At 38.1% G+C, this 24,643-nt stretch overlaps 1 protein-coding gene across 1 annotated transcript; it reads right to left on the minus strand.

Moving 5' to 3' along the window:
* Nucleotides 1-299: 299 nt before the first annotated feature.
* VPS18 (VPS18 core subunit of CORVET and HOPS complexes) lies at nt 300-14,108 on the minus strand. Its single transcript, XM_070940033.1, has 5 exons — nt 13,913-14,108; nt 8,773-8,914; nt 6,808-6,899; nt 4,584-6,454; nt 300-2,724 (listed from the first exon to the last, which is right to left on the minus strand). The coding sequence occupies exons 1-5, from the start codon at nt 14,001-14,003 to the stop codon at nt 1,993-1,995; spliced, it is 2,928 nt and encodes a 975-aa protein (XP_070796134.1). The 5' UTR covers nt 14,004-14,108; the 3' UTR covers nt 300-1,992.
* Nucleotides 14,109-24,643: the final 10,535 nt, after the last annotated feature.

Below are 24,643 nucleotides of genomic sequence, written 5' to 3' on the forward strand. Positions count from 1 at the left end.
GGTCAACTACTTTGTTCTCAGACTCAAATACGACAGGGAATTTAGTTGTCGCAAACATCAGAAGTACAATTCATAAAAGGTTTCTGCCTTGCAGCTTTCCTAAATATCCCATTTGTTCCTAATTTGGCTCCATGAGTGTTGGGCTGCCATTAAACAAAGGTGTCTTTCTTAGGTATCAATCACATTCTACTTTAATATACCACAAATTTAGTAATAAATGGTCTAGTAATTTGTATCTGTACAAGTAGCATTCATATAAAAATACAAGAGATTAAGCAATAAAAACTCAAAATAAAACATTGGCCAGAAATTGTTTATCAGAAGTGATCACATAGAGCCAACAAGAAGCTAGCTTATATTCTAGTGTTATACACTAACATTGCAGCAATAAGTGATTCTTCAGTGATTCATCTGCAAATAATACAGTACAGCTACTCATATTTTATCCCCTGACACAGCAATTTTTAAGAGAGACAGAATTTAATCTTACAAACTTACAAATCTTACAAGCCAGAACTGATTTAGTGTAGAAGTGCAAACTTTCAGTTTATGCTTTACCAGAAAACAACTTCTCTGAGGAAACCAGATATTCAAGCAAAAAAAGAAGTGGAGTAGTCTTAGCTAGACTGTGAGCTATGTAAGAACATGTATGTTCATACATCATGCTATGTGGTAGTTTTCACCATGGGTTGTTGAAATCCACCACTTGGTTGACACATTAACACCACAATTTACAATACTAGACTCTATTAGCAATCTCAAAGCAGAAATGGCGAAAAAGCAAGAACAAAGTACAAAATAGAAAGTCATTAGACAATAATTTCAGGACTCTTTAATAGGCAGCTAAACACAAAAAGCATAATTAATTACAAATCCATAGTCATTAAAGGTGTTTTAGCAGACAAATCTTTTGATACAATTATGTGATGTTAGTCACGGTAATTTGAAACCAGTGCTCACAGAAAATGTGGTTTTTAGATACAAAGTCCCTCTTAACTACTCTTTAGCTTGCATTCCCTGTTACCTAAATCTCTTGTACATTGTACATCACACTCCTTAAAAGAGAGATGAATCAACTTTTAGCTCCAAACCTTCATTCATTCTTCTAACTAAATGTTCCGGTTTAATCATAAATTATCTGAACCATTTGCAAAGTTTACAGCTCATGGCATGTAGGATCCTAATATTTTTTGTCTAAATGCCACAAATTCAGATAAATATGCAGATGGCAGTAACAATGACAATAATGACAATGCAATAGAAAATATCAAGTGAAAACATGGAATGCTTTCAATCATAGTGCTGTAGGTTATGCAAACAACAGCTTGCAGCTACCCAACTAAATTTTCAAGGAAACCCAGAAAAAGTATAAGATAATTTCAATGGACAATAATCAAAATATAGTATTTGTGCGTGCTTTGACTGAAAATTATATGTTGGGAAGCTTCCTTGCCATATCAATATACAATTGGGATGTTGTCAGAAATGGGACCTCGTGCATAATTTCTATCATTTATGAATTTTATCTAATGTCATATGAGTAGACTTCTCTTTGCACATTGAAGCACTATCTTCCTCATTTCCATTATTCCCCAATTCTCCTATTTACCAATAGGGTCCATTCCCTTGACAGATTAATACATTTGGACATGACCTTGTGTATCTATTAATAAGAACCAAGTGAGCTCTTTGCATGAAAACAGGGTAAGCTTATGCAGCTGGGCATCCTCACCTCTAATTATTCATAGAATTATTTTAATTTGGTTTCTCAACACAAAAATCCATATAGTATTTAAGGTACGAATGTCTCTAAATTTATATTAGACAAATAGTTTAGTAAAACAATCACTGTCACTGACCATTGTCATTGTGAACTGATTCTTCACAATTAGTTTACAAAGAGCAGGATATAGTGCTTTTTCAAACCTATTTAGAATACCGGGAGAATATCGACCAAGTTTCATGCTTCATAGGCAACTTCATTCTCATATCCTACAACCAGCTCTGCATCTCTTCTTGATATCTCTCTGGATCAATGAAAGGCTTATCAATGGATCGGATCATTATGTCACCACAATATACACATTCAGCTGCCACAATATCATCTATATCAGCTTTTGTCTGTTCTCGACTTGGCTGACCTTTTCCTTGACCAAGAGTATCTGCTGTATCCTTATGGCGGTGATGGGATTTGGAAGGCTGGCTTGCAGCCAGCATCTTCTTTTGAAGGTCTTCCAGCTTAGCTTGCTTATAGGCAGGCAAGTTTGGGTAAACTGCCTGTAGAAGACAATCATAGTGAAACATGTGGCCACAAAGAAAAAGGTAAAAAGGACGGTTTAGAAGTGGAAAATCACACGCTGCACACTTTTCTTGTGGTTCAACAGAGCCATATTTGTTTCTCATCTCCTGAATGTCGTCCCTGATCCTTTCAGCACTTTGGGTGGCTTCCTCCATCTCTGTCTTCAGCTCCTCTATGTGCTTGTTATAGGCCTCTAGAGAGTTGCAGATAGCTTCCTTGAAATGATCGATGGTGACAAAGTCTGGGAAGAAAGGCAACACATCTTCAATCTTCAGCAGATTGCAACTAGAAAGGCAAGCCATGGCCTTCTTAACATCCCTCTCTTCTTGTACAACATGACGAGCAATCTTCAGCCACAGCTTTTTTCTCAACTCTTCATCCTCTTCAGGAAGATCTGCACAGGATTTTGCCATATCTACATCCACCTTAAAGAGGGAAAAAAAAAACAGAAAGAAGGGGAGGGGGAGAGAAAAGCAAACAGTTATCCTATCTCCTATCATAAAAACACACTGTTGAAAAAGTGTGAGGGAGATAATGTTGAAAGCAATAACACAGGGATACAAGAAGAGATATTGTAGCTATATGTCATTATCTTCAGCCAATACTGGATAATGTTTTTAGTAGTGGCAGATCATTTTAGAGATCAGATATTCTAAGATGCAACAAACCTAAAATTGTGGGAGAATAACATTTTCCTCCTTATCCCATCCTATCCCTTTTTGCTGGGGAATTCCTAACCTGAACTGTGCCTTCAATCTGTTTATGAGTTTCCCATGAACAATGTTAGTTGTTGTTGAGATAAAGTTGGCTACAGGTCCTTGATTTACAAACAGTTGTTTAATGACTATCTGAAGTTACTGCAACCTCAGAAAAGTTATTTATGATCCATCCTCAAACTTACAACTGTCCCACTACTTTCACAGTCACATGTTTACATTTTGGGTAGTTGGCAACCAATTTGTATTTAAGATTGCATCATCCTGCGGTCATGTGATCATGTTTGGTGATGTTTTTGCTGTTTTCTGTCATTGGATGAGCTAGATTCAGATTTACAGTGGATATAGAAAATCTATAAACCCCTGTTAAAATGCCAGGTTTTTGAGGTGTAAAAAAATCAGATCAAGATAAATCACTTCAGAATTTTTTCTACCTTCAATATAACTTATAAGCTCTATAATTCAATTGAAAAATAAATTGAAATCTTTTAGGAGGAAAATAATTTAAAAACATACAGTATGGTTGCACAAATATGCACACCTCTTATAAGGAGGGATATGGCTGTGTTCAGAATTAACCAATCACATTCAAGCTGATAGTCGATAGTAGTCAGTACACACCTGCCATCAATTAATATCCACATTTTGCAAAAACCTACATCAAGCGTGCTAAAAGTGTGTGGGAAAATAGTTCCAAAAAGTATGTTTGGCGAAAAAAGCCAACAACACTGCACATCACCAAAAGTACAACACTGCACATCACCAAAAGTACACCATATCCATCACAGTGAAACATGGTGATGGCAGCATTATATTTTGTGGCTGCTTTTCTTCAGCTGGAACTGGGGCTTTAGTGGAGGTGAAGGGAATTATGGACTGTTCCAAATAGCAGTCAATTTTGGAACAAAACCTTGGTTAAAAGGCTGATCATGAAGACGAATTTTACTTTTCACATCTCCAAATCAACAAGAATGGCTACACCAGAAAATCAAAGTTTTGGAATGGCCAAGCCAGAGACCCGAATCAAATTGAAAATCTGCAAGGAAGATTCCCAAGGCAAGATGTTGCCATACTGGTAGGCTCCTATCTTAGAAGGTTGAATGCTGTCATAAAATCAAAGGTGCTTCAACAAAGTATTAAAAGGGAGTGCACACTTATGCAACCCCACTATTGTATTTTTTAAATTTTCCCCCTAAAGGTTTTGTTTTTCAATTGAATTGTATAGCTTATATTAAAAGAGGAAAATATTCTTAAATGACTATTGTAAAAACAGTCATAAAATCAAGTCCAGTCATACGGTGACATGACAATGACTTATTATCAGAATTCCGGGTTCAATTGTGGTTGTTGGTCGACAACTATCTGTAAACAGGCCTTCATCTAGTGCAGCAAGATAATTTTCATATTAGAGAATCTGTTCTAATAGTGTTTACTTTCTAATCAATAAATGTAATAGTACTTTCCTAATTCATTCTTAGTCTTCAGTCAGCATTTGATCCTGCCTACCGTTTCAGCTTTTTAGATGATTAGATTAAGGCAACCTGTTATTTATACAGAAGCATATTTACCTGTAAAGCTAGATCAACAGCTTCTTCATACATCTCCATAACTTTATAAACATGAACACAAGCTCGGTGGTGGCTATGTTCTGCACAAAGCCTAAGTGCATACTTCAGGTCATAATGGATACTGTCAGCGAAGGTTCCAGCATGTTCCAAGTAAGACAGTAATGAGTCAGGCCGACACAAAGCATAGAGAGACAACAAATAATTGTGAATGGCCTCCTGAGTTTCTTCTAGCTCATTCACACAGAATTCCATGTATCGAATGGCTTCATTGATCTGCTGGGTACTCCCACTCTGACTGTAGGTGACAAGAGCAGGAATTAGCCTCTTGGCATCCAAGTCCTTGCCCATTTCAATCCAAGCATCTACCACTTTCTTGGGCATATGCTGGATCAAGATTGGAGAAAACTTGTAAAAGAGTTCCTCATTCTTGATTCTGGATAGGACTTTTAATGCTTCGTTATAATTTTCATGTTGACAGTAATGGGCTATCACTCGCTCATAATCATTCATTATGACAGCAAAGTATACCATGTGGTCGGTGTCCCCATGACTTGCCAACAGCTCATGAATAGTTGATCGATTGTTGCGGAGGGAGTCTTTGATTTTGGGGCTACTCAAGAAACTCCGGAACTTCTCCTTGGTTTTCTCATAGAGGTCTTGCTTTGCCCCATCCCCTTCCAGCACACCCAAGCGATTTAAATATAGTTCAGTTAACCAAGTGGTCAGCAGAGTTATTTGTGTTGTTTCAGACTGCTTCAAGCTAGCCAGTTTCTTTATCAAAAATTCCATCAGTGCCTCTTCCTGTTTAGCTTCAATAAACTTAAGAGCAATCTCCTCAAAGTAATTTTGGGTCATTGCATAACACTTTGCACTATCCAGATATCTCTTGTTTTGGAAACAGTATTCTGCTTCTTTTGCCAGCACAATATCTAGGCACTCAGGGCGGTCTTTACAGTACTCTTTAGCCAAATCAAATTTGTTGATATTCATGTACATCTTCCACACATCACGGGATTCTCGCTGAACGTTATACCGAAACACAACTTTCTCGGTGTGAATCCAGATTTGTCCAAATGCAGGATCTTTGATCATACGCTTTAGTGAGCCAAACTTTTCTAGGAATACGTCCTGGAAGACAACTTGCCCATTTAAAGTACATACAGCCTTCACTCTATCAGGAAAAAGCAGCAGAAAATGAAACTGGGTGAGCACTATGGAGATGGGTTTATTGGCTAGTATGTCTACATCAGAAGGATATTCCCACACTTGCTCATCACTCAGAACAGAATCAGGACGTCCGTAATCCAGAGAACCATACAAGACTCCATTACCCATCATCCAAGCAAAAGCACTGGGCGAAGAACGAAGCTTGGGAGTGTAGAATGCAATTTCACTGTAGCCAAGACTAGCTGGAAACTCTCGAAATCCAGGCAAATGATCTTCAGGCATGCTAAATATGGTGCCAAAGGCTTGAGGCTCTGACCCTTCCGGAATCTTGCCAACAAACTGGAAAAGCCTCTTATGAGTGGTGGCAATGATAAACCATTTCCCATCAACTCCTCGTTCTATTTCAAGGCAACAGACTGGGGCAGGACCAGCTTCCTCCTCCAAGGTATAAATCAGGCGGAAATATTGATCAGGATTAGTACTAAAGAGACTGCCTTCAGTGACAGAAATCTCAGCCTCGTATATTTGGCCTTGTGATGTTCCAACCAAAATGGGGCCAGTGTTTATCTCTGTGCCAAAAATTTTATTCCAACCCACACTTTCAATCAAATGACCTTTCCAACGGGAAAGAAGCCGTATCTTTTGAGTACTTCTATTCAAGTAGAGACACTCACTGCTATTCAGAGCAATGATAAGATGAGAACCTATAGAGAAAGAGGATAAAAAGGAATTAATCTAGAATTACAGGAAGGACCAATGGGAAGCTTGTATGTTTGAGGAAGGCTATGAATTTAAGATTACACAGCCCCCAAATAATTCAAAAATATTCAGGATTATATTTTTCAGGGTCCTGTTGGATAGTTTTAAAGGCTCATCTATGCTAGCCAACATCCAGTTTCCAATAGCTTAATATCTATAAAAAGCCATAAGGAAAACAAAACAGTAGATTTTCTGAGAGAAAATATACTGAGATAAAACACAAATAGTCAGAACACAATATTTATGCTATTTACCAAAAATATCAAATAGCCTTCTGCAATCCCTATTATCCTCTTACCTGTGTGGTCCAAGAAAAGCTTATAAACATTGGCTTCATCTTTTCGTCCAAGTTCAACCTGATTGGGCTCATCAGCCTTGGCTACATCAAGTCTACATAAAAAGGGAGAAAATTAAATTTGAAAGATTGGAAGAAAAGAGATAAAAACACTGTCATAAAACAGTTTATGAAGACAGTTTCATGCAATTTTTTTCAAAAATAGATTTTGCTTTTTTGTAAATCTACACTCACTTCAACAAACATCATGAGACTAAGAACAGCCACAATCAAGGGTCTATGATTTTATTGAGGCACAAATACTTTTTATTAATAGCAATAATAAACCGCATAGAACCTATCTGAGGGATAGGTCTTGCTAGTTTTCCTAGTTAACTGAATGAGCCACGGAGGCCCTTTGGAAAGTGCCCCATTACCAGAAGTTCACCATCTGGTACTCATGTACCTCCCTGCTAGGAAATGCTTTCCCCGGGGAGGAGTGATTGGGTCCACTTTTCCAGTATAATTTCTGTAATTTTGATGACTATTAAAGACTATGGTCTGAGGGCAAGTTATTATAAAAAATATGTATTTACTTTTGTACATGCAGTTAGTGGTCCATTTAATATTATTTTCACTATGGGTAACCAGTGGCCTATTTTTCTTTTCTTTCCAGGATAAACTTAACCTTAAACACAGATTAATACAACTGCTGTATTTGCATAACATGTTATGCTCAAATAAGTAATGTCATGGTCAAATGTGACCATCTGGTTTACACAATAAGGAAGAAAATTACAGAATTCCCCAGATGCAGAGAATAACAATCTATCCATTTTCTTTTTAGTGTAATTTAGTATGTTGCAAAAGCCCAAATGTAAAATAACAACATACAAGATTAAAAAAATTATTCAAAACGTGAAGAACTCAGAAATCAGTCATGAAAACTGACAATCTCAACATTTCCATAAAACCAGGAAAAAACTTCCTGTTGTCTTTCACATTTGAAATTATTTTAATACTAGGCCATTTTTAAAAATCTAGCCCAGTATAATCTACCCTGACTAGCAGAAGCTTTTCAGGGGCTGATGCAGAGAGGATATATCCAACGTTATCTGGGTACAAGTTGATTTGTTTTTGGGGGTTCTTTTTTTTGCTGAAAATATCAGCTATAGATTTTAAGATTTTAACTCCCAGAATACAGTCAGTATTTTTTTTTCAAGTGTGGGGTGGGATGCAAGCTACATTTTGCAACAGCAAGGTACAAGAAATAAACAAAAATATCAGTCTATTTAGTGTATACATAGTCTGAAGGAGAGGGCAGAGATGCATAAAGCACTGTCCTGGGTCAACATATATTTCTATTTAAGCATGAAACCCGGAGATATACCTGAATGTACAGTACTCTTGTCACTAATGCCGCAGAGGCTTTTGATAATCTTCCAAATGAGCTCAAATAAACTAGTGTATTATGACTGATTATGCACAAAACTGCAGGGACTTCTCCAATCACCAAGAGTCAACACAAGGAGGGAGGGAGGGAATTAAAATGGATCTGCTATAATGTCAATGGGTGCAGCAAAATGGAATGATATTAAGACTGATGGAACACACTCTGCATTGGTTTCCAACTTTTTCCAAACTAATTCAAAGTCTCCATGGCTATTTTTAAAGTCCTAAGTGACTTTAGATTCAAAATCTGAAAAAATACTTCTCTAGCTATATCAGCCTGCCCTATTTTTAAGATCTGCAAGGAAGGCTCTCCTTAAATATATCATATTCATGATGTGATAATTAGAGAAAGGTTATTCTCACAAAACAAATATTATGCAAAGATGCAACTGGCTCTAATCTTGCAATTATCGCAAATTTTGATTTCCCCACCCTTTTAATGCTTTAATTTGTTTATGTTTAATAAAGCACAGACAATTCTGTTCTAATTTCTTTTGAGGTCTCTAAATATGTAAATAAACTCTAAGTAGCGCTTACCTAAATATTATGTCTTTTCCAAGACTCATACACAGTTGGTTAGATGAAACAATCATACTATTAATCTTCTTGGGAGGTGTGAAATCAATTCTCTGTTTGTTAAAAATTGGTGTTTCTTTTTCCAGGCGAGCATTTACATATCCTTAAAAGCAAGAAAGAAATCAATAATTCTTAAAAAATAAAATCAAACAGCAATACAACCTAAGATTTTACAAGATTTTCCCTCCCTCATTCCAGAAAATGAAACCTCCATTTATGCTAGTTAGTTGCTATTGCTTTTATTATCTGATTGATTTTGATCCAAATTTTTTCCTCAATTCTGGCATAATAGGGAACGGAGTGAGGAAAAAATAGATGTCTTAAATCTTAAGATATAATATTAAGGCATCCACCTTGTAACAACCCGGATAGCTCCAAAAGTTGATCATGGCCCCCACTTATACTTTTACAATGACTTTTGACATGACATGGGACACAACCCATAAGATGATATTGCACTTTCCTAGTACAGGGTACCACTGAGATTTTATTAAGCAGAAAGAACATGTACAGGTAGCCCTTGACTTACGACCACAATTGAACCCAACATTTCTGTTGCTAAGTGGGACATTTGTTAAGTGAATTTTGTGCCATTTTATCATCTTTCTTGCCACATTTGTTAAGTGAATCACTGCAGTTGTTAAAATAGTAATCCCGTTCTTAAGTGAATCTGGCTTCCTTATTGACTTTGCTTGTTAGAAGGCCACAAAAGATGATCACATGACCCCAAGACACTTCAACTGTCATAAACGAGTCTGAATTTTGATCATGTGACCATGGGGTTGTTGTAATGGTCCTAAGTGTGAAAAATGGTCATAAGTCATTTTTTTCAATGCCATTGTAACTTTGAACGGTTACTAAATGAAGTATTGTAGGTCTAGGGCTACCTGTATTATAAAGTTTAAGTCTAGTCTTTTCCAAAATTTTGCCAAAGCAAGTATCTCTTCTTCTGAAGATCAGAGAGAAACTCACTGCGTTCAAGCAAACTGGAACATAACATAATCCTTATGAAACAAAACAGAATGTGTGGTCAAGTACAAATAGATAGCATCAGAGCTTTGAGACCACATATGGCTTTACATATGCCCACTTTTCTAGGCTTACATTTCTTACAAATATACAAAGTACAAGGAAACCCTTTCAATAATGTCTGCTAAAAGGATATGCCCAATATACCACAGGGTAAGTAATAAGAAAGGGACAACCACTTGTGGGTAAAATAATAGCAGTTTCACTGGGACTGGAAAGGGACTTTTATGCAGAATTGTGAGCCTGGGAAAATTTTACTGGTAATATTTATTCAGAAGAACAAGAAAAACCACAAGTCTTTTTTTTTTTTTTACAATTAAAGTTGTGTACTATAAATTTGTTTTTCATTTTACCAGAAAGAAATCCCTGTTTCAGCATTTGCAAACTGTTTCATTTTTCCAAGCAATTGGTCTCCTGCCACTTCTTTTTTGAGAAGTTCCCTAAGAATGGTCCTGCTGGCATATCATATAGCCACCTAGTGGCTGCCCTCAATAACAACTCTTTAATGTGAAGAAGGGCACACTGCCTTAAATAGAACAGTTTCAACTTCCCATTAATTATATTTGTTTGTTTAAAAGGGTGAAACAAACACTAAAGAATTGGAAGAAACTGTGTAGCTGTAAAGTATCATAAACGTTAGGTTGTTGGCTCCATTTCTTCTTTTTTTCAACTATCATATGGGTAGTGCTCGATTTATGACAATTGAGCCCAAAATTTCCATTGCTAAACAAAACTGTTGTTAAGTGAGTTTTGTCCCATTTTTATGTGACCTTTCTTGCCACATTTCTTAAGTGAATCAGTGCAGTTAAGTTAGTAACACGGTTTTTAAATGAATCTGGCTTCTCTGTTGACTTCGTTTTGCAAAAGGTAATCACATGACCTTGGGACACTGCAACCATCATGCAATTGCCAAGCATCCAAATTTTGATCATGTGACCATGGAGATGCTGCAATGATTTTAAGTGTAAAAAATGGTCCTAAGTTACGTTTTCAGTGCCATTGTATCTTCAAATGGTCACTAAATGAATGATTGTAAATTCTCTACCTCTATTTACTCTCCTTTAAAACTACCTAATAGCTTCAGAAGGACTATTATTCCACATACTACAGGAAGCAAGGGAAGCCTCTACTACTGAAATGACCTGAATAGGACCGAGAAACAGAATGAACCTTTTCAAAACAAGAGCCAGACTATGGAATTCATTGGCCTTCTACATCTGCCTCAGGATCTCTTTGAGTGTTTTCAACTACATTTTAGTGCCAGCTGTTATTCTCCAGATGTTGCACTGCAGACCACTATGAGAAAATGGTAAAGAGCAAGGATATAATTTTTCTTTAAAAAATAAGCAAACATATACTGTTCTAAGCTGAGGAAGGAAAAGGATGAGAAACTCATCTGAGAGTGGGAAATAGAACAGAGGACAGGAAGGAGTTGTACCAATCTTGTCTGGGACATTTAAAGATCAAAGCTGAGATCCTATTGCCCCCACACAGCTTAAACGGTTTGCTCAGGAGAAAGTAACACTAGGCTAAGGGACATTAAAATAACATACACAATCATTTAGTCCATTCACAACCAAAAAGAAGCTCTGTATTAAGCACTTCATTTTCTGACCAAAAATTATACTTCTGATTTGATTTTAAACTATATAGAGAGTGTTTATATATATCCTATGTTAACAAGAAAAAAAACCCAGACAATCAAGAATAGATTATAACAAATGTTGCTCATGCCAAAGTGTTAACAAAGTAATGATGTTAATATACTAAATATCTAAAAATAAGTTAATTGAAAAAATAGTTTTGTACAGCAATGCAAACAAAATGTGCATATTTTTCCTCTCTGAAGTTTCTCTGTCTTTCTCTCTCTCGTTTTTAATTAAGAAAGCAATATGCCATACAGCATAATCTTTACCCTTCATTGCTTTTCAGAGGCAAGCTTCTTCAAAACTAAAGAGTAAATGGAACGGATGCAACAAAGGCAGTCCAACTGAAAGCAAGCCCTCAAGAAATATAATGTATATACTGTGCACACTTAAAGAAGCCAGCAGATAGCAGGCAGCTAAAAATATGCAAAGGTTCACAATCCAAACAACTGTGGGCATTTTTTTTATTATTGCTTAGCCATAACATTTTTTTTAAAAGATTGTAGAAATTAATTCCAATTCTTAGTTAATTCTAAACTATAGGAACAATAATTTAACAAATACACCCCAAAGAAAAATAATCTTTTCTACCAAGATGAATCATATTAACAAAACAGTTATTGAGCAACCCTACTTGTGGTTTTATTAACTTTTTCCTCCCTGTGTCACATTGCTGCATTAACTTGGCACTGTTTTTCACTGGCTACTGATTTGGAATATGCAACACCATTAAGTCCATGCAACTAAGATACTGAATTCTTGGTCCAACGAAATGTTCAAGTTATTATGCTGCAGTCTTTTTTGTTTGGGTATCAGTTCTTCACTAATGCTACCTAGCGGAATTGAAAGTAAATATATTTTTTTACTTAAGGGCTTTAATAAGTTTGTTGTTTTTGTGAAAATAAATGCATAAGCTTTGCGGAGAGATGAGCAGCAAACAAATTTTAAAAATAAATAAAAATAAAAGAAATAAGTGATTCCTACTTAAATTCCTGGTTAAATACTTAGTGGTTAAATACTGTGTTTTATGTTTTTCAAATTGACTTTCCCTGTATCAGGAAACCACCAGAATGTTGGATAGAATGCATTAAAGCCACACAGATACATTAACGAGTCTTTAGATCCTAAGTAGAGCAACCATGGTATAATGGTCTAGACCAGGAGTCAGCAACCTGCGGCTCTGGAGCCACATGTGGCTCTTTCATCCCTCTGCTGTGGCTCCGTCACTCAAAATATATGTCACAACTGCCAATGTGTGACACCCGCAAGCACACAATTTATTGAGCTTTTCGACCTGTGGTAAGCCAACCATGGATAAATCCATGAAAAGAAAAGTTTCAGAAGAAAACAGAATCTTTAATTCAACTATATATGCTAGTTTTGTGGCCGCTCAGGAAACAGGCTTCCCGGTTCTGCCGAGCTGATAGCGGTGACAATATGACATCACCGAACTGGTTCTGCCCCCCCACCCCCCCGCATTATTCTTACCTTTTATTTGGCCCCACCCGCAATCTATTGCTGCCTCCTGAGTCCCAGCTGATGGCTAGAGGGAAAAAAAACTGTTTAAACTCTTGCCATGGGGCTTCAAAGGGCCGCCCTACAGCTGATCAGTGTTAAAAGAAAACAAATGAGTAGACCGGTGCCTGCAAAAATACATGAGTAGATCAGTGCCTGCAAAAATGAATGGTTAGATGGGTACAGCCAGGTAGACCAGTACCTCTGCTAAATCCTAAATAATTGTCACATGACCATCAAGCCATGCCCACAAAATAAGCCACACCCACAAAACCGGTAGTAAAATAATTTAGAACCTACCCCTGGTCCAAATGGCTGAGTGTTTAAGGTTGCTGACCCCTGGTCTAGACTTAAACAGTAGATAGTATCTTTCAGATTTTTAATTTGTTAAGTGACCGGATACTTATTTGGGGATGCAATTAAGCCTGCCTGCAGTCACCTTTTAAATCAGGACGAGCTATTTAAGCCAGCATCTTATAAAACCTTTCATCAAGTTTTGCGTAATTTTCAAGACTGCAAGAGCAATTCGAAGCACCCCCTGACGCTCAGCAGCAGCTCGACAGAGCTAATTCCCAGAGAAATAAGTGTAAAAATGCCGCCCGAAGCTTCGTGATCCGTTTTTTTTTTTAAAAAAATAAAAATAAAAAAAATAATAGCGGAAGAACCCAAAATTTGCTTTCAAAGCACGTCAAAACGAACCCCTTTAGTGAAATGCGTCCCTTTCTGAAACGCTGAGAGTGGGTGTGTCAGGAAAGGCCCGACATGGTACACAATTCGGCTGAGACAACCGCGGCTGCACACCAAGATAACACAGAGCCCATTTCGCGGGGAAGCCCGTAAGCCCACCAGCAAAAAAAGGGGGAAAAAAAGGGCGATATAAAGACGGCCAGAGCCCTTTTCTCCTCTCCTACCCGTGTGCGGGATGCCCAGGTTCACACGACTCTGCTGCGAGGAGGTGGAGTGGGAAAGCGAGGCCACATACTCGTCCAGAATGGTAGCCATGGCGGCGGCGGTTGCTACTGCAGTGGCTTCGGTATGGAGACCCCACTCTGTCCCTCAGCCTAACGATCTTCCCGATGACACCCGCCGGGCCTCAACGCCTCAGCCGATTCGCCTCCCTGAAAGGCTCGCGGCGCTTCCTGTTTCCTGTGGGACTCTATAACCATAGAGATGTTCGCGTGAGAACGGAGAGGCCCCGTGGAGCCGACCCTCGCTCGGTTGGGGAAAAGCGTCATTGTAGACGCAGAGCGAGGGGTCAGCGAGACGTTGCGTCCTCCCGGCGTGGAGAGGATGGACAGAACAACAGAGGAGCCTTTTTCCTCTTCTAACCCAGGAAGGTCTTCCAACCATAGAGTGAAGAGGCGCGCGCGCGTCCGTGTGTGTGTGTGTGTGTATGTGTGGAACAGGGGAAGAGAACAAATTTTGCCAGATTGCAGAAGTGCAAAAGGAAAAGGGCCAGTATTACTTGGCTTTGTCCTTTCAGCGCCCCGGTTTGATGTGAAATTGATCTGAAGATGTGTGTGTGTGTGTGTGATACACACACACACACACACACACACACACACACACACACACACACTCGAATGCACACCAGCTGGGGTACATCAGACCATGTTCAATCTGTGGTATAGTTAGTGTGCTGCATGAATCCAGCTGTACGATATATATATAGGCTGTGATCTATGGCTATGCCTTAACAGGATTTTGGACTTGGCTTTTTTAACATCTGGCTTGTGGGTGTTTAAATGGAATTTAAGGTAAACTGTACATACTGACATGTTGTTAACATGTGGACCCTAAAGAAGGTACTGCTGAGTCAATTCCTGGTCTAAAGAAGATGAGCTGCCACCCATCACCTTCATAGCTTATTAACATAGCCCATCCCAGACAATTTATGGATACCTTATAAATGTAATAGATTTCAGCAGGCACTTGTGAAATTTCCCAGCAATCTAGTGGGCAGTTCCATCAATTGCCTACATAGCCCCTGGTTCTTAGGACAGTTGCTCCCTAGATGCCTTTGTTTGCTGATCAGAGCTGGCTTCTTGGTTTACTGACAGTCTTTGGGAGATGAAGCAGCGGAAGCAATACCTGGAGCCCCAGTGGATGAAGAGAAGAAATGAAGAGCATGGGTACAAACTCAGGTTTGAGGGAGTAATGATAGTAAGGGAGGTGAAGTGTCTCTACTTTTCCTTCTTTATTATATGGATGGGTTGCCAGTCAATAGCCGCCTTTAGGGTGGCAAACTCTTCAAAGTAGGGAGACACAACTAAATCTATAATCTGGTATCTGTGATGGTTTTACACATATTCTGCTGGTAAAGTCATACAGATTTGCCAAAGTTTTGACTCTAGGAGGTCTGTGGGGAAGATTGGAGAATGGTATAGACAGCTGGATCCAGTAAGTAGTCAGAGAACTATTTCCTGCAGGCTTGAAAGAGGTTGTGCCCTCTTTCTTGATCCAATTATATTAGACAACCAGTCTCCAACATTCCCTAAAAAGAGAAGGTTGCTGGGAAGCAACTTCAGAGCATCCAAAACAAAGAGCCTTAGTTGGACCTTTTTCAGTTGGGATCAGGCCTGGACATAGGATGGAAATTGTGTAGTTCATGTTGCCTGATAACCTTTGCCAGAACCTAGATGGAGGAGTGTAGCCTGCTTAGTCTTCATATCCTTTGATATCACTGATTATGGCATCCTTCTGGATTGTGTGCTGGAGTTGAGGATTGGGGATACTGCTCCAGTGTTAATAGCCTTTCCTAAATAAATTGTTCCTTCTACTTTTTAATGTTCACATTAAATTATTGAGAGAGGACATTTGTTGCTTTTGCTTGTAGTGTATCAGTTGGCTGATGATACCCAGTTGGACATCATCTCCCAAGGCCACTCAAATGATACAGTTGAAGTTTTGTGCTAGTGCCTGGAAGCTGATGGGATAATTATATCAAAAGAGGGGGATTAATAATACAAGCATTTTTCTTCTATCTCTTTTGTTCTGTTGTAGATAATTTTTCTATTTTTTTTTAGTTTCTGCCATAATTGTATTCATTGAATAAAAAGAGGAACATTTCATTTTAAAATAAAACTTATCTGTACTCATTTAATTTTCCCATGAAATGAAAATAGCTCAGAGGAAATCATTATCTGAAAATCTATCTGTGACCAGCTTTTCCAAAGGAGGCATGAAACAAGAAAACCAGCAAGCTAGTGCTGAGTGCCACAGGGAAGCCAAAAAAAGGGCCTTCCTTTCCTGAAATAAATTCAAATGCTTGCTTTTTTCATCAGTATACATTCTTTTTTTATTCTGGGCAAAACAAGCGGTACATAAACCTAACAATTTTAAAGAAATCATTCCGGGCATAAATGTAATTAAAGATTAATGGTGTGTTTCAATCATTAAATCCATAAATCATTTTTTTTCTTTTAATGAAAAGTCCATAAAAGATTTTCAGATTTTACCACAATAATATATGTTGCCTTATTAAACTTGCTACATATAACCAGATTTATTTCCCCCACATACAGTAGTGGTTGATGTCATGTTAATGATTCCGTTTACGTCTTCATTGCTATTTTTCTCCTCTAGGTGGCAACTCTTACCAACAAAGAGTATAACAAAAGCTAATGACTAAAGACAATCTGTATCAAAAGGAGCCACAAAATATTATAGTGTTATTTCATGACTTTTGTTGTAGGAGGAAAAAAAGAGAGAAAAGTTGCTTAACTTCTTTGGAGTGAAGTTTGATGATTACACAATAAAGCACTCAGTTGTGCAGATTTCTTTCTGCTTCAGCAGTAAAATCTTATCTGCACTTGAAGTAAGATGGTAAAATACAGTATCTGAAATTGTTTTGAAATATTGACCATAACTGTAAAATTTAAAACATGCAACATGTAAAATCTAACTATAAAATCTAAAATACGCAACGTGAATGTTCCAAAATCAATATCAAGGCAATATTTTACAAATATTACAAAGTTAATTGATGATTTAAAAAACTTCAGAAAGCTATTCATGCAGAATGGGTTTAAATCTAAAAGAGTTTTTGGAACTCTTAAAAGTGTACAAGTATTTTCAAATATTTAATTAGACTAATAAATATAGAGTATTGCCTCAATGAGGACTTAATTCCTGCTGTCCTCACTTCTTAGCATAGTTACATTTTAAAAACCATGGATCTCTACTTTAAGGTTTTCTGGTTTTTTAGATAGATACCTAAATCCATTTTATCTTATATTCTGTTACTTTTTTACCATGTATATATAGTACAGATTCAGTCTACCATTGTATTTTAGGACCTAGTGACTTATAATTAGAAATTTTGGATTTCTAGTACTATACTTGGGAAATTTTTGACAGATGTTTGATATCACAAAAAATAAAGGTTTTTTTCCATTCAATAATCTAGTTTCTTAAAAATATGTAAATTTTCCACTGGTTTATAAAACAATAGGTAGTTGATCTCAGTGATTGCTTTTCACATCTATGTTCTAGTAGTTCAAATGTTTCTCCGTCTATCCAAATGCTTGCATAGGGAAATCATAGCCTATCCTGAAAAGTTTGGATTCCCTGAATTCAGTTGATGAGCTTATGCTCATATAAATTACTTTCTGTGATTGGGCTGCAAAACTGTCCTGAGAAAAGTTAGATTTACCGTAAATTTGCTACAGAACACGGGTGTCAAACTCGCGGTGTCATGTGACATATTGCGACTTTTCCCCCTTCGCTAAACCAGGCATGGGCATGGCCAGCGCATGATGTATCCGGCCCGCAGGCCATGAGTTTGACAGCCCTGCTGTAGAACATCACTTACTTGCCGGTGCTTTTTGTCTTGAGGACTGAGAGAATCATGTCCTGCTGGTTAAGCTTCAACCAACATGTGAATTGTTGCAGTTCAGTTGTTCAGTTGCTTCAGATTCTTTGTGACACAAAGACTTTCTGAGTAACTTCTCTGAGGTCTTGTAGGATTGTGCTTGTCTCATCTATCATGGTATCTAGCCATCTTTTCCTCTGTCAGCCTTTTCCTCCTGAGTTTCTTCTATTTTTCCAAGCATTAGTGTCTTCCAAGGATCGTCTATCTAAAGTATCTAAGATTTATTTATTTGGCATATACAGCCACCCATATTGTAATCACAACCCAGAGCAGTTCACAAGACTACAAAATCAGCAACCTTCCCTTGCAACAATCCCAATAAAAACTCATGGTGCCTGAACAATAATCTCCCACACAACAACACAGCATCTTGCTGCACTCTAACCTTATCCTTCTCCAACACTTTAGTTCAAGTAGGTCCCTCCAGTAATCAGTCTTATTTTATTTCACCCATTCTTATTTTATTTCACCCATTAACTAATTGCTTGTTCTTCCCTCAATTCTAGATGTTCTCAATCATTGTTTCCAGCACAATAAATCAAGGGCATCAAATTTTTCTTCACTCATGTTTTCTGATGCTTGTGCTTTACAGCCATATATTGCAATTGGGAATATCATGGCCTTGACAAAGCATACTTTTATATTATTGATGTATTCAGAGGCTAATTTTATATTAAGACGTAATTTGGTATGCTGCTGCACAGGTAGTCCTCCACTTATAAACAATTTGCTTAGTGACTGTTCAAAGTGACAACGGCACTGAAAAAAGTGACTTATGACCATTTTTCAGACTTACAAGCGATGCGGCATTCCCATGATCACATGATTTACATTCGGATGCTTGACCACTGATTCATATTTATGATGGATGCAGTGTCCCTGGGTCTTGTAATCACCTTTTGCAATCTTCTGACAAACACAGTCAATGAGGAAATCAGATTCACTTCACAACCGGGTTACTAATTTAACAACTGCAGTGATTCATTTTACAAATGTGGCAAGAAAAGAATAGAATAGAATAAAAGAATAGAATAACATTAGAAGGGACCTTGGAGGTCTTCTAGTCCAACCCCCTGCTTAGGCAGGAAACCCTACACCACTTCAGACAAATGTTTAATTGCTTCTTTAAAACTTCCAGTGTTGGAGCATTTACAACTTCTGGAGGCAAGTTGTTCCACTAATTACTGTATCTTTTGGACTATAAGACACACCGGAGTATAAGACTCATCAAGATTTCAAAGAGGAAAACAAGAAAAAAAATAGTTTTTGTTCTCCCCGCCCCCCAGGAGCATTCTGCAGGCCTCCCAAACCCTCTGCACATCCCGTTTTTTTTAAAAAAAAACAGGTCTGTTTTTGGCAAAAACGGGACGTGTGGGACAGGGTTTCAGGAGGCCAAAAATGGCTGTATTCATTGTATAAGACACACCAATATTTCCACCCTCTTTTGTGGGGGTGGGGGAGTGCGTCTTATACTCCGAAAAGTACGGTAATTGTTCTGTCAGGAAAGTTGCTTCTCTCCTTGATTAGTTTCCACTCATTGCTTCTTGTTCTACTCTCAGGTGCTTTGGAAAATAGTTTGACTCCTTCTTTGTGGCAACCCCTGAGATATCAGAACACTGCTATCATGTCACCCCTAGTCCTTTTCATAAGACTAGACATATCCAGTTCCAGCAACTGCCCTTTATATGTTTTATCTTCGAGTCCCCTAATCATCTTTGTTGCTCTTCTCTGCACTCTTTCTAGAATCTCAACATCTTTTTCACATCGTGATAACCAAAATTGGATGCAGTATTCCAAGTGTGGCCTTATCAAGACATTATAAAGCGGTATTAACACTTCACGTGATCTTGATTCTGTCCCTCTGTATATGCAGCCTACAACTGTGTTGGCTTTTTTGGCAGCTGCAGCACACTGCTGGCTCATATTTAAGTTTTTCCTTTTTTGAATATGGGAACTACATCAGCTATTTTCCAGGCCTCTTTTCCAATCCTCATAAAATGGGGCAAAACTCACTTAACAAATTCCTCTCTTAGCAACATAAATTTTGGGCTCAATTGTGGTTGTAAGTTGAGGACTACCTATAGTTTGTTTGTTGACTTAGCAGGATGTGTGAGCCCAGCCATTATGTTTTATTAGTATGTATGACCACTACGGCTCATTCAACAAACCGTACTTAAAAATTTCAGCTTAGCACAACATCCACTCTTTGTCTTTTAATCAATAACTAATCTTAGAAATATAGAGGCTGTGTTCAGATAAGATGCTTAACCTTAAAGCTCCAGATTGAATTACTGAAAAATGGGAGCTAATACTATAGGATTGATGTTGTGAGCCCTGGAGGCCATCTTTTCTTTGGAGCTTCAGGACCGCCAGATTTAGTGCCTGGGAAAACGGGAGGGCAGGATTTGCAAGGAGTTGGTGACGATATATAGCCATAATAACATTACTTTCTCTGAGAGTCAAGGACGTTCAGCCTGCACCTGGATAGGAGTGACAGGGGGCTGTCTCCAGTTCAGACAGTGGATTGATTGGATCATGTGACAGACATGTGGGTGCAGGGGATGGGTCTTTGACTTTCTTTTGGGTGGGGAAAACCCTGGAACTTTCAGATTTGGGTTTTCCAGATGTGCCAATAATGCATCTCTAATAAAATGGATCTTTGAGGAATTGTTAGCCTCGGAGTCTTCTTTAGTTGGGGGTGTTACTTGAAACCCTGACATATGTGTTTATATCACATTCTATGCGTGTATAAATCACAGTGCAGCTTAACACAATGGCCTCTTCCACACGCTTGCTAAAATAATGATGGAGTTTCTACCCCAGTTTTACCTAATCTGGCATATGAAAAGGCAGCTAGTACATTCTGAACACTTTACTGTTTTGCTGTCAGGGAAAAATTGGGTAGCAAATCAGTAGAAAGCAGTTTCCCCAGACTCTGACAAATGGAACATTGTGGATGTGCTTAGTTGTTCAATGCCAGCACCTATTCAATACTCACTGCAAGGCAACAGTATTTATATTTTCTAGTTTGACGTCTGCCACAGAGATAAGTTATTTGATCTATTCTGTTTAACTTCTGCAACAGAAGAAAGGGATAAGATGCTTATTTCTCAGGGACAATGGGCTTTGGAAATGGTAAATAATTGTGAACCAGTCAACCTATTGGCAATGCAGCAATAGAGTATCTATTTTGTTACAGTTAGAAATCTGTGTCACACTAAGTTTACAAAATTTCACATCTCCGATTAACACAGTACTTCTTTGCAGCATAATCTGAGTTCTCTCAGAATGACCATGACTGGAAGAAGAAGGGATGTGTATTGTGTTTTTTTCTTTTTCTTTTGAAATTAGGGAGTTGGCTTTTCTTTCCCACAGTGCTGAGGCTGTCAGAAGTGCGCAATGAATCAGCATTTGTTGATTTGGTCAATAAATAATTAAACATGGGCTTGACATGAGAAATACATGTGTTATCTCCAGAAATTATCTACCTTGGTTTCACTAGGTCTGTTCTGATTGTCTTTCTTGGGCTGCCTCTCCAGTTACATCTGCAGAGATCCTGATTCCCACCCACTCCTCCTGCAAGGTTTTTAATCCTTGACTGGTTGCAAACATCTCTCTGGGTACACTCTTGATTTTATCTAACAGACTTCCTTCCAAGAATAGCTGCATTGGATAGAAGGGGATGAGCATTCAGTCATCAAGAGCCACGTGTCTTCTTTGAGAAAGAGAAACCACCCTGCAGATATATTAAACTAAAATTCTACTTAAGAAATTATAGAAGCTACCTGGAAGGCACTTGATCATGAAAAAGCAGTGTATAGATTACTGGTGTTGAATTAAAGCATTTTGAGACAAAAGCGTCAATTTCATCTTGAGGAAAAGTGTTATTTAGGTGTGGGTTAAGTGCTGCATTATTTGATTCCCATGAAATAATTTATTATTGGCTCTTTGTATTCTTTGAGGAAATACTAAGCAATCAAGGTATATAGGGTATAGTTGATTGTTGCAGTTAATTTTGTATGGGATGTTATTTTGTATTGTTTTACATTGCCTGGAGCCATACAGTGAGGCATATTCACCAGCAGTGGATTTTCAAAGTGACAAACAAAGCCAAACAAAGTCTGGTGACCCTCCTCCAATGAATTCTGTTCAGATTTGACAACTTTTTGTGAGAGTGAAGGCTGTCACACAATCAGTAGAGGCTCTCTGTGAGTTTTAGCAAGGTTAGAGGTAAATAGCCCAAAGCCAATCTAACCCATTACCATAACATGGGACACTTCTCCCCAGGAAGAGGGAGGCTTAAGACCATAACAACAGGCCACCAAGAAAGTCAAAGATTAAACCCAAATTTACTATAAAGTGGGCTTGTATTTTATACTGGGCAGTCCTTGGAATTCTTAACAGCTTCTATTACTCTTGCAATAGCCTTAGTTATCAGAGAGCTGCATCCTTGACTCTTTGTCTACACAATTTCCCATTCTGCTATCAGCAGTCAGAAAATCCAACAAATTGGTCAGTTCACTGGTTTAATCTGTCACCATTCTTTACTCAAAGATGACATTTAAAATTTGAAAAGAATGACATAGGCGTTCTGCTCAATAGGTCAACAAATCTTGACCTTTTATCAGTCATATAAAGGTAAATGTTGACCTGTGGAGCAACTTCTCTGTTCTTTAAGACTAACAACTTTTGCTCCTCTTGTTTTTCTTGTTTGTAAACCGTATAGTTCAACACAACATATCTGCCCCCTCTGCCTTATTCTGAACCTTATGCCTATAGGAGTAATAGTCATCTACTTGAATTCCTATATACTTTGCATTATCATGACTTTTGAGTTTGATTGTTTTACAGTGTAGAAAGAAATATCCTTCTGGGTTCTGCTCCAAGTGGGGAAAAAGACATTGGAAACATGGAGACTGCTTGGAAAGATGGTTTAATTGTGGACAGGATCACATGGCTTGAGTTCCTGAACAGAAAAGGGGCTGAGAGTCAGCAAGTCCCTGGGTTTTATGCTCTCTCTCTTCAAAGGAAGCTTTGAACTTCCTGGGGTCCCAAAAGTGTATCCTGATTGGTTGTCAGACTCCCAGGGGGTGGGGGTCTTAGCTAGCCTTGCTGGCTGATGTAATCTTCCCAGGTGCCATGTGGTGAGTTTCTGTCCTAGGTGGGTCCCACTGTCTTGCAAATGAGGTCCATTGACAAAGATTGAGTTTCTGCCTTTGGCCCATTAACAAAAGGGTGGGGGCAGGAAGGTGGGAGCTGCTTTGACTTTAAAACATGCTTCTCCATTTCTCATCCAGGGAAACATAATATTCTGCCTTTTTAATATTTCCCAAAATATTTCATTCTTCTAGGAAAGGGGTAGGTGCTAACTTCCTACAACAGAAAGCAAAAATATGGGAAATATTCTGTGGTAGAGGCAAGTGAGAAATGAAATCCCACTTTGCACACCAGATTTATACTTACAAAAAGGCAGTCCTCATTTAACAACCACAGTTGGGACTGGCAACTTCATTAATAAGTGACACAGTCATTAAGTGAAACATTGTGTAAGCACACCCAATTTACATCAGTTCTGCTGCTAGCATTTAAGTGAATTACATGTCATTAAGGGCAACATCACATGACCACAACTTGTGACCTTCTGCCATCTTTACCATTGACTTTGCTTGTTGGAAACCAGCTGTGAAGCTTGTTGCAAATGGTGATCACATGGACATGGGACACTGCAACCATTGTTAATAGTGTGTTGATTGCCAGACACCTAAATTGCAATCACATGGCCATGGAAATGCTGCAACCATTGTAAGTGCTCAGGCTGGTTGTAAAACTTTTTTTTTAGTGCTGTTGTAAGTTTAAACAGTTGCTAAACAGGGCAGTAGTTATCTGAGGACTACCACTAGGATTGAATAGACAACTTCCATGCAGAGTCAATGACAGCATTTTATTCTTGGACTGGTTCCAGGGCCCCACTAGTTATTCTTGTCTCTGATACATAGACATCAAAAGAAGGGGATAAGTGATGTGCAGCCATGATGGAAACCCCACCCCTTATATGTTTTGAGTGACATTGCAATTCAACTAACAAAAAAACAGAGCTTGCATCATGACATCACAATGTATGTTTTATAATTTTGGCATTACCATGATTTGGAATGGATTTCTTTCTTGAACGTACATTAATTGTCAACCAGCACAGATAAAATATAGCTGGAGGGCGTTGAAGTGTGATATACCTGGAGGAAACAAGGTGGGGAAAAAACTGAATTAGGCACAGTAGAAAATATAATATTAGCTAAATTAAACAGCCCCTTGTCCATCTTCATACCAGGCATGGCAATAAAATCATTGATTCTCCAAAAGCTCAGCTTTGCATCTGGTAACAGGAGAAGCTTCATAGACTTGCCACAGATAGGTAAGTTGCTATATTCCAGACAAGAAGGAAGTCATATATATGCAGAAGATCTGCTTAATACGTGTGTGAGAGAGACACCCCAGGAATTAAATTCTAGGTCTTTCCCTCCCATTCTTTCAAATCAACAGACTTTTTAATGTATTTTTTTCCTGTCCTTGAGAACCAGAAATATCTATTCCATTCTAACCTTATAATTCTGTCTCTGCCCTGAGAATTGTTGCTTCCTATCTCATACTTCAGCCCTTCTCCCATGATAGCCAGGATCTTCTAACAGAAGAATGGACACTTCAGTGGACACAACCCCAAATCTCCTACTACACTATATAAATGCATATAAATTAGCCATCATTTTAAATC

The sequence above is a fragment of the Pituophis catenifer genome, unplaced genomic scaffold (assembly GCF_029215685.1).
Source record: "Pituophis catenifer annectens isolate HBS135680 unplaced genomic scaffold, rPitCat1.0.hap2 SCAF_1, whole genome shotgun sequence".
NCBI lineage: Eukaryota > Metazoa > Chordata > Lepidosauria > Squamata > Colubridae > Pituophis > Pituophis catenifer.

Coding starts and splice junctions, on each gene's coding strand:
- VPS18 (XM_070940033.1), bottom strand. CDS start 14,003: ATGGCTACCATTCTGGACGAGTATGTGGCCTCGCTTTCCCACTCCACC. Junction 8,915..13,912: donor CCTGGGCATCCCGCACACGG/GTAGGAGAGGAG, acceptor CTTGCTTTTAAG/GATATGTAAATGCTCGCCTG. Junction 2,725..4,583: donor CTGTTGATCTAGCTTTACAG/GTAAATATGCTT, acceptor TCCCTCTTTAAG/GTGGATGTAGATATGGCAAA.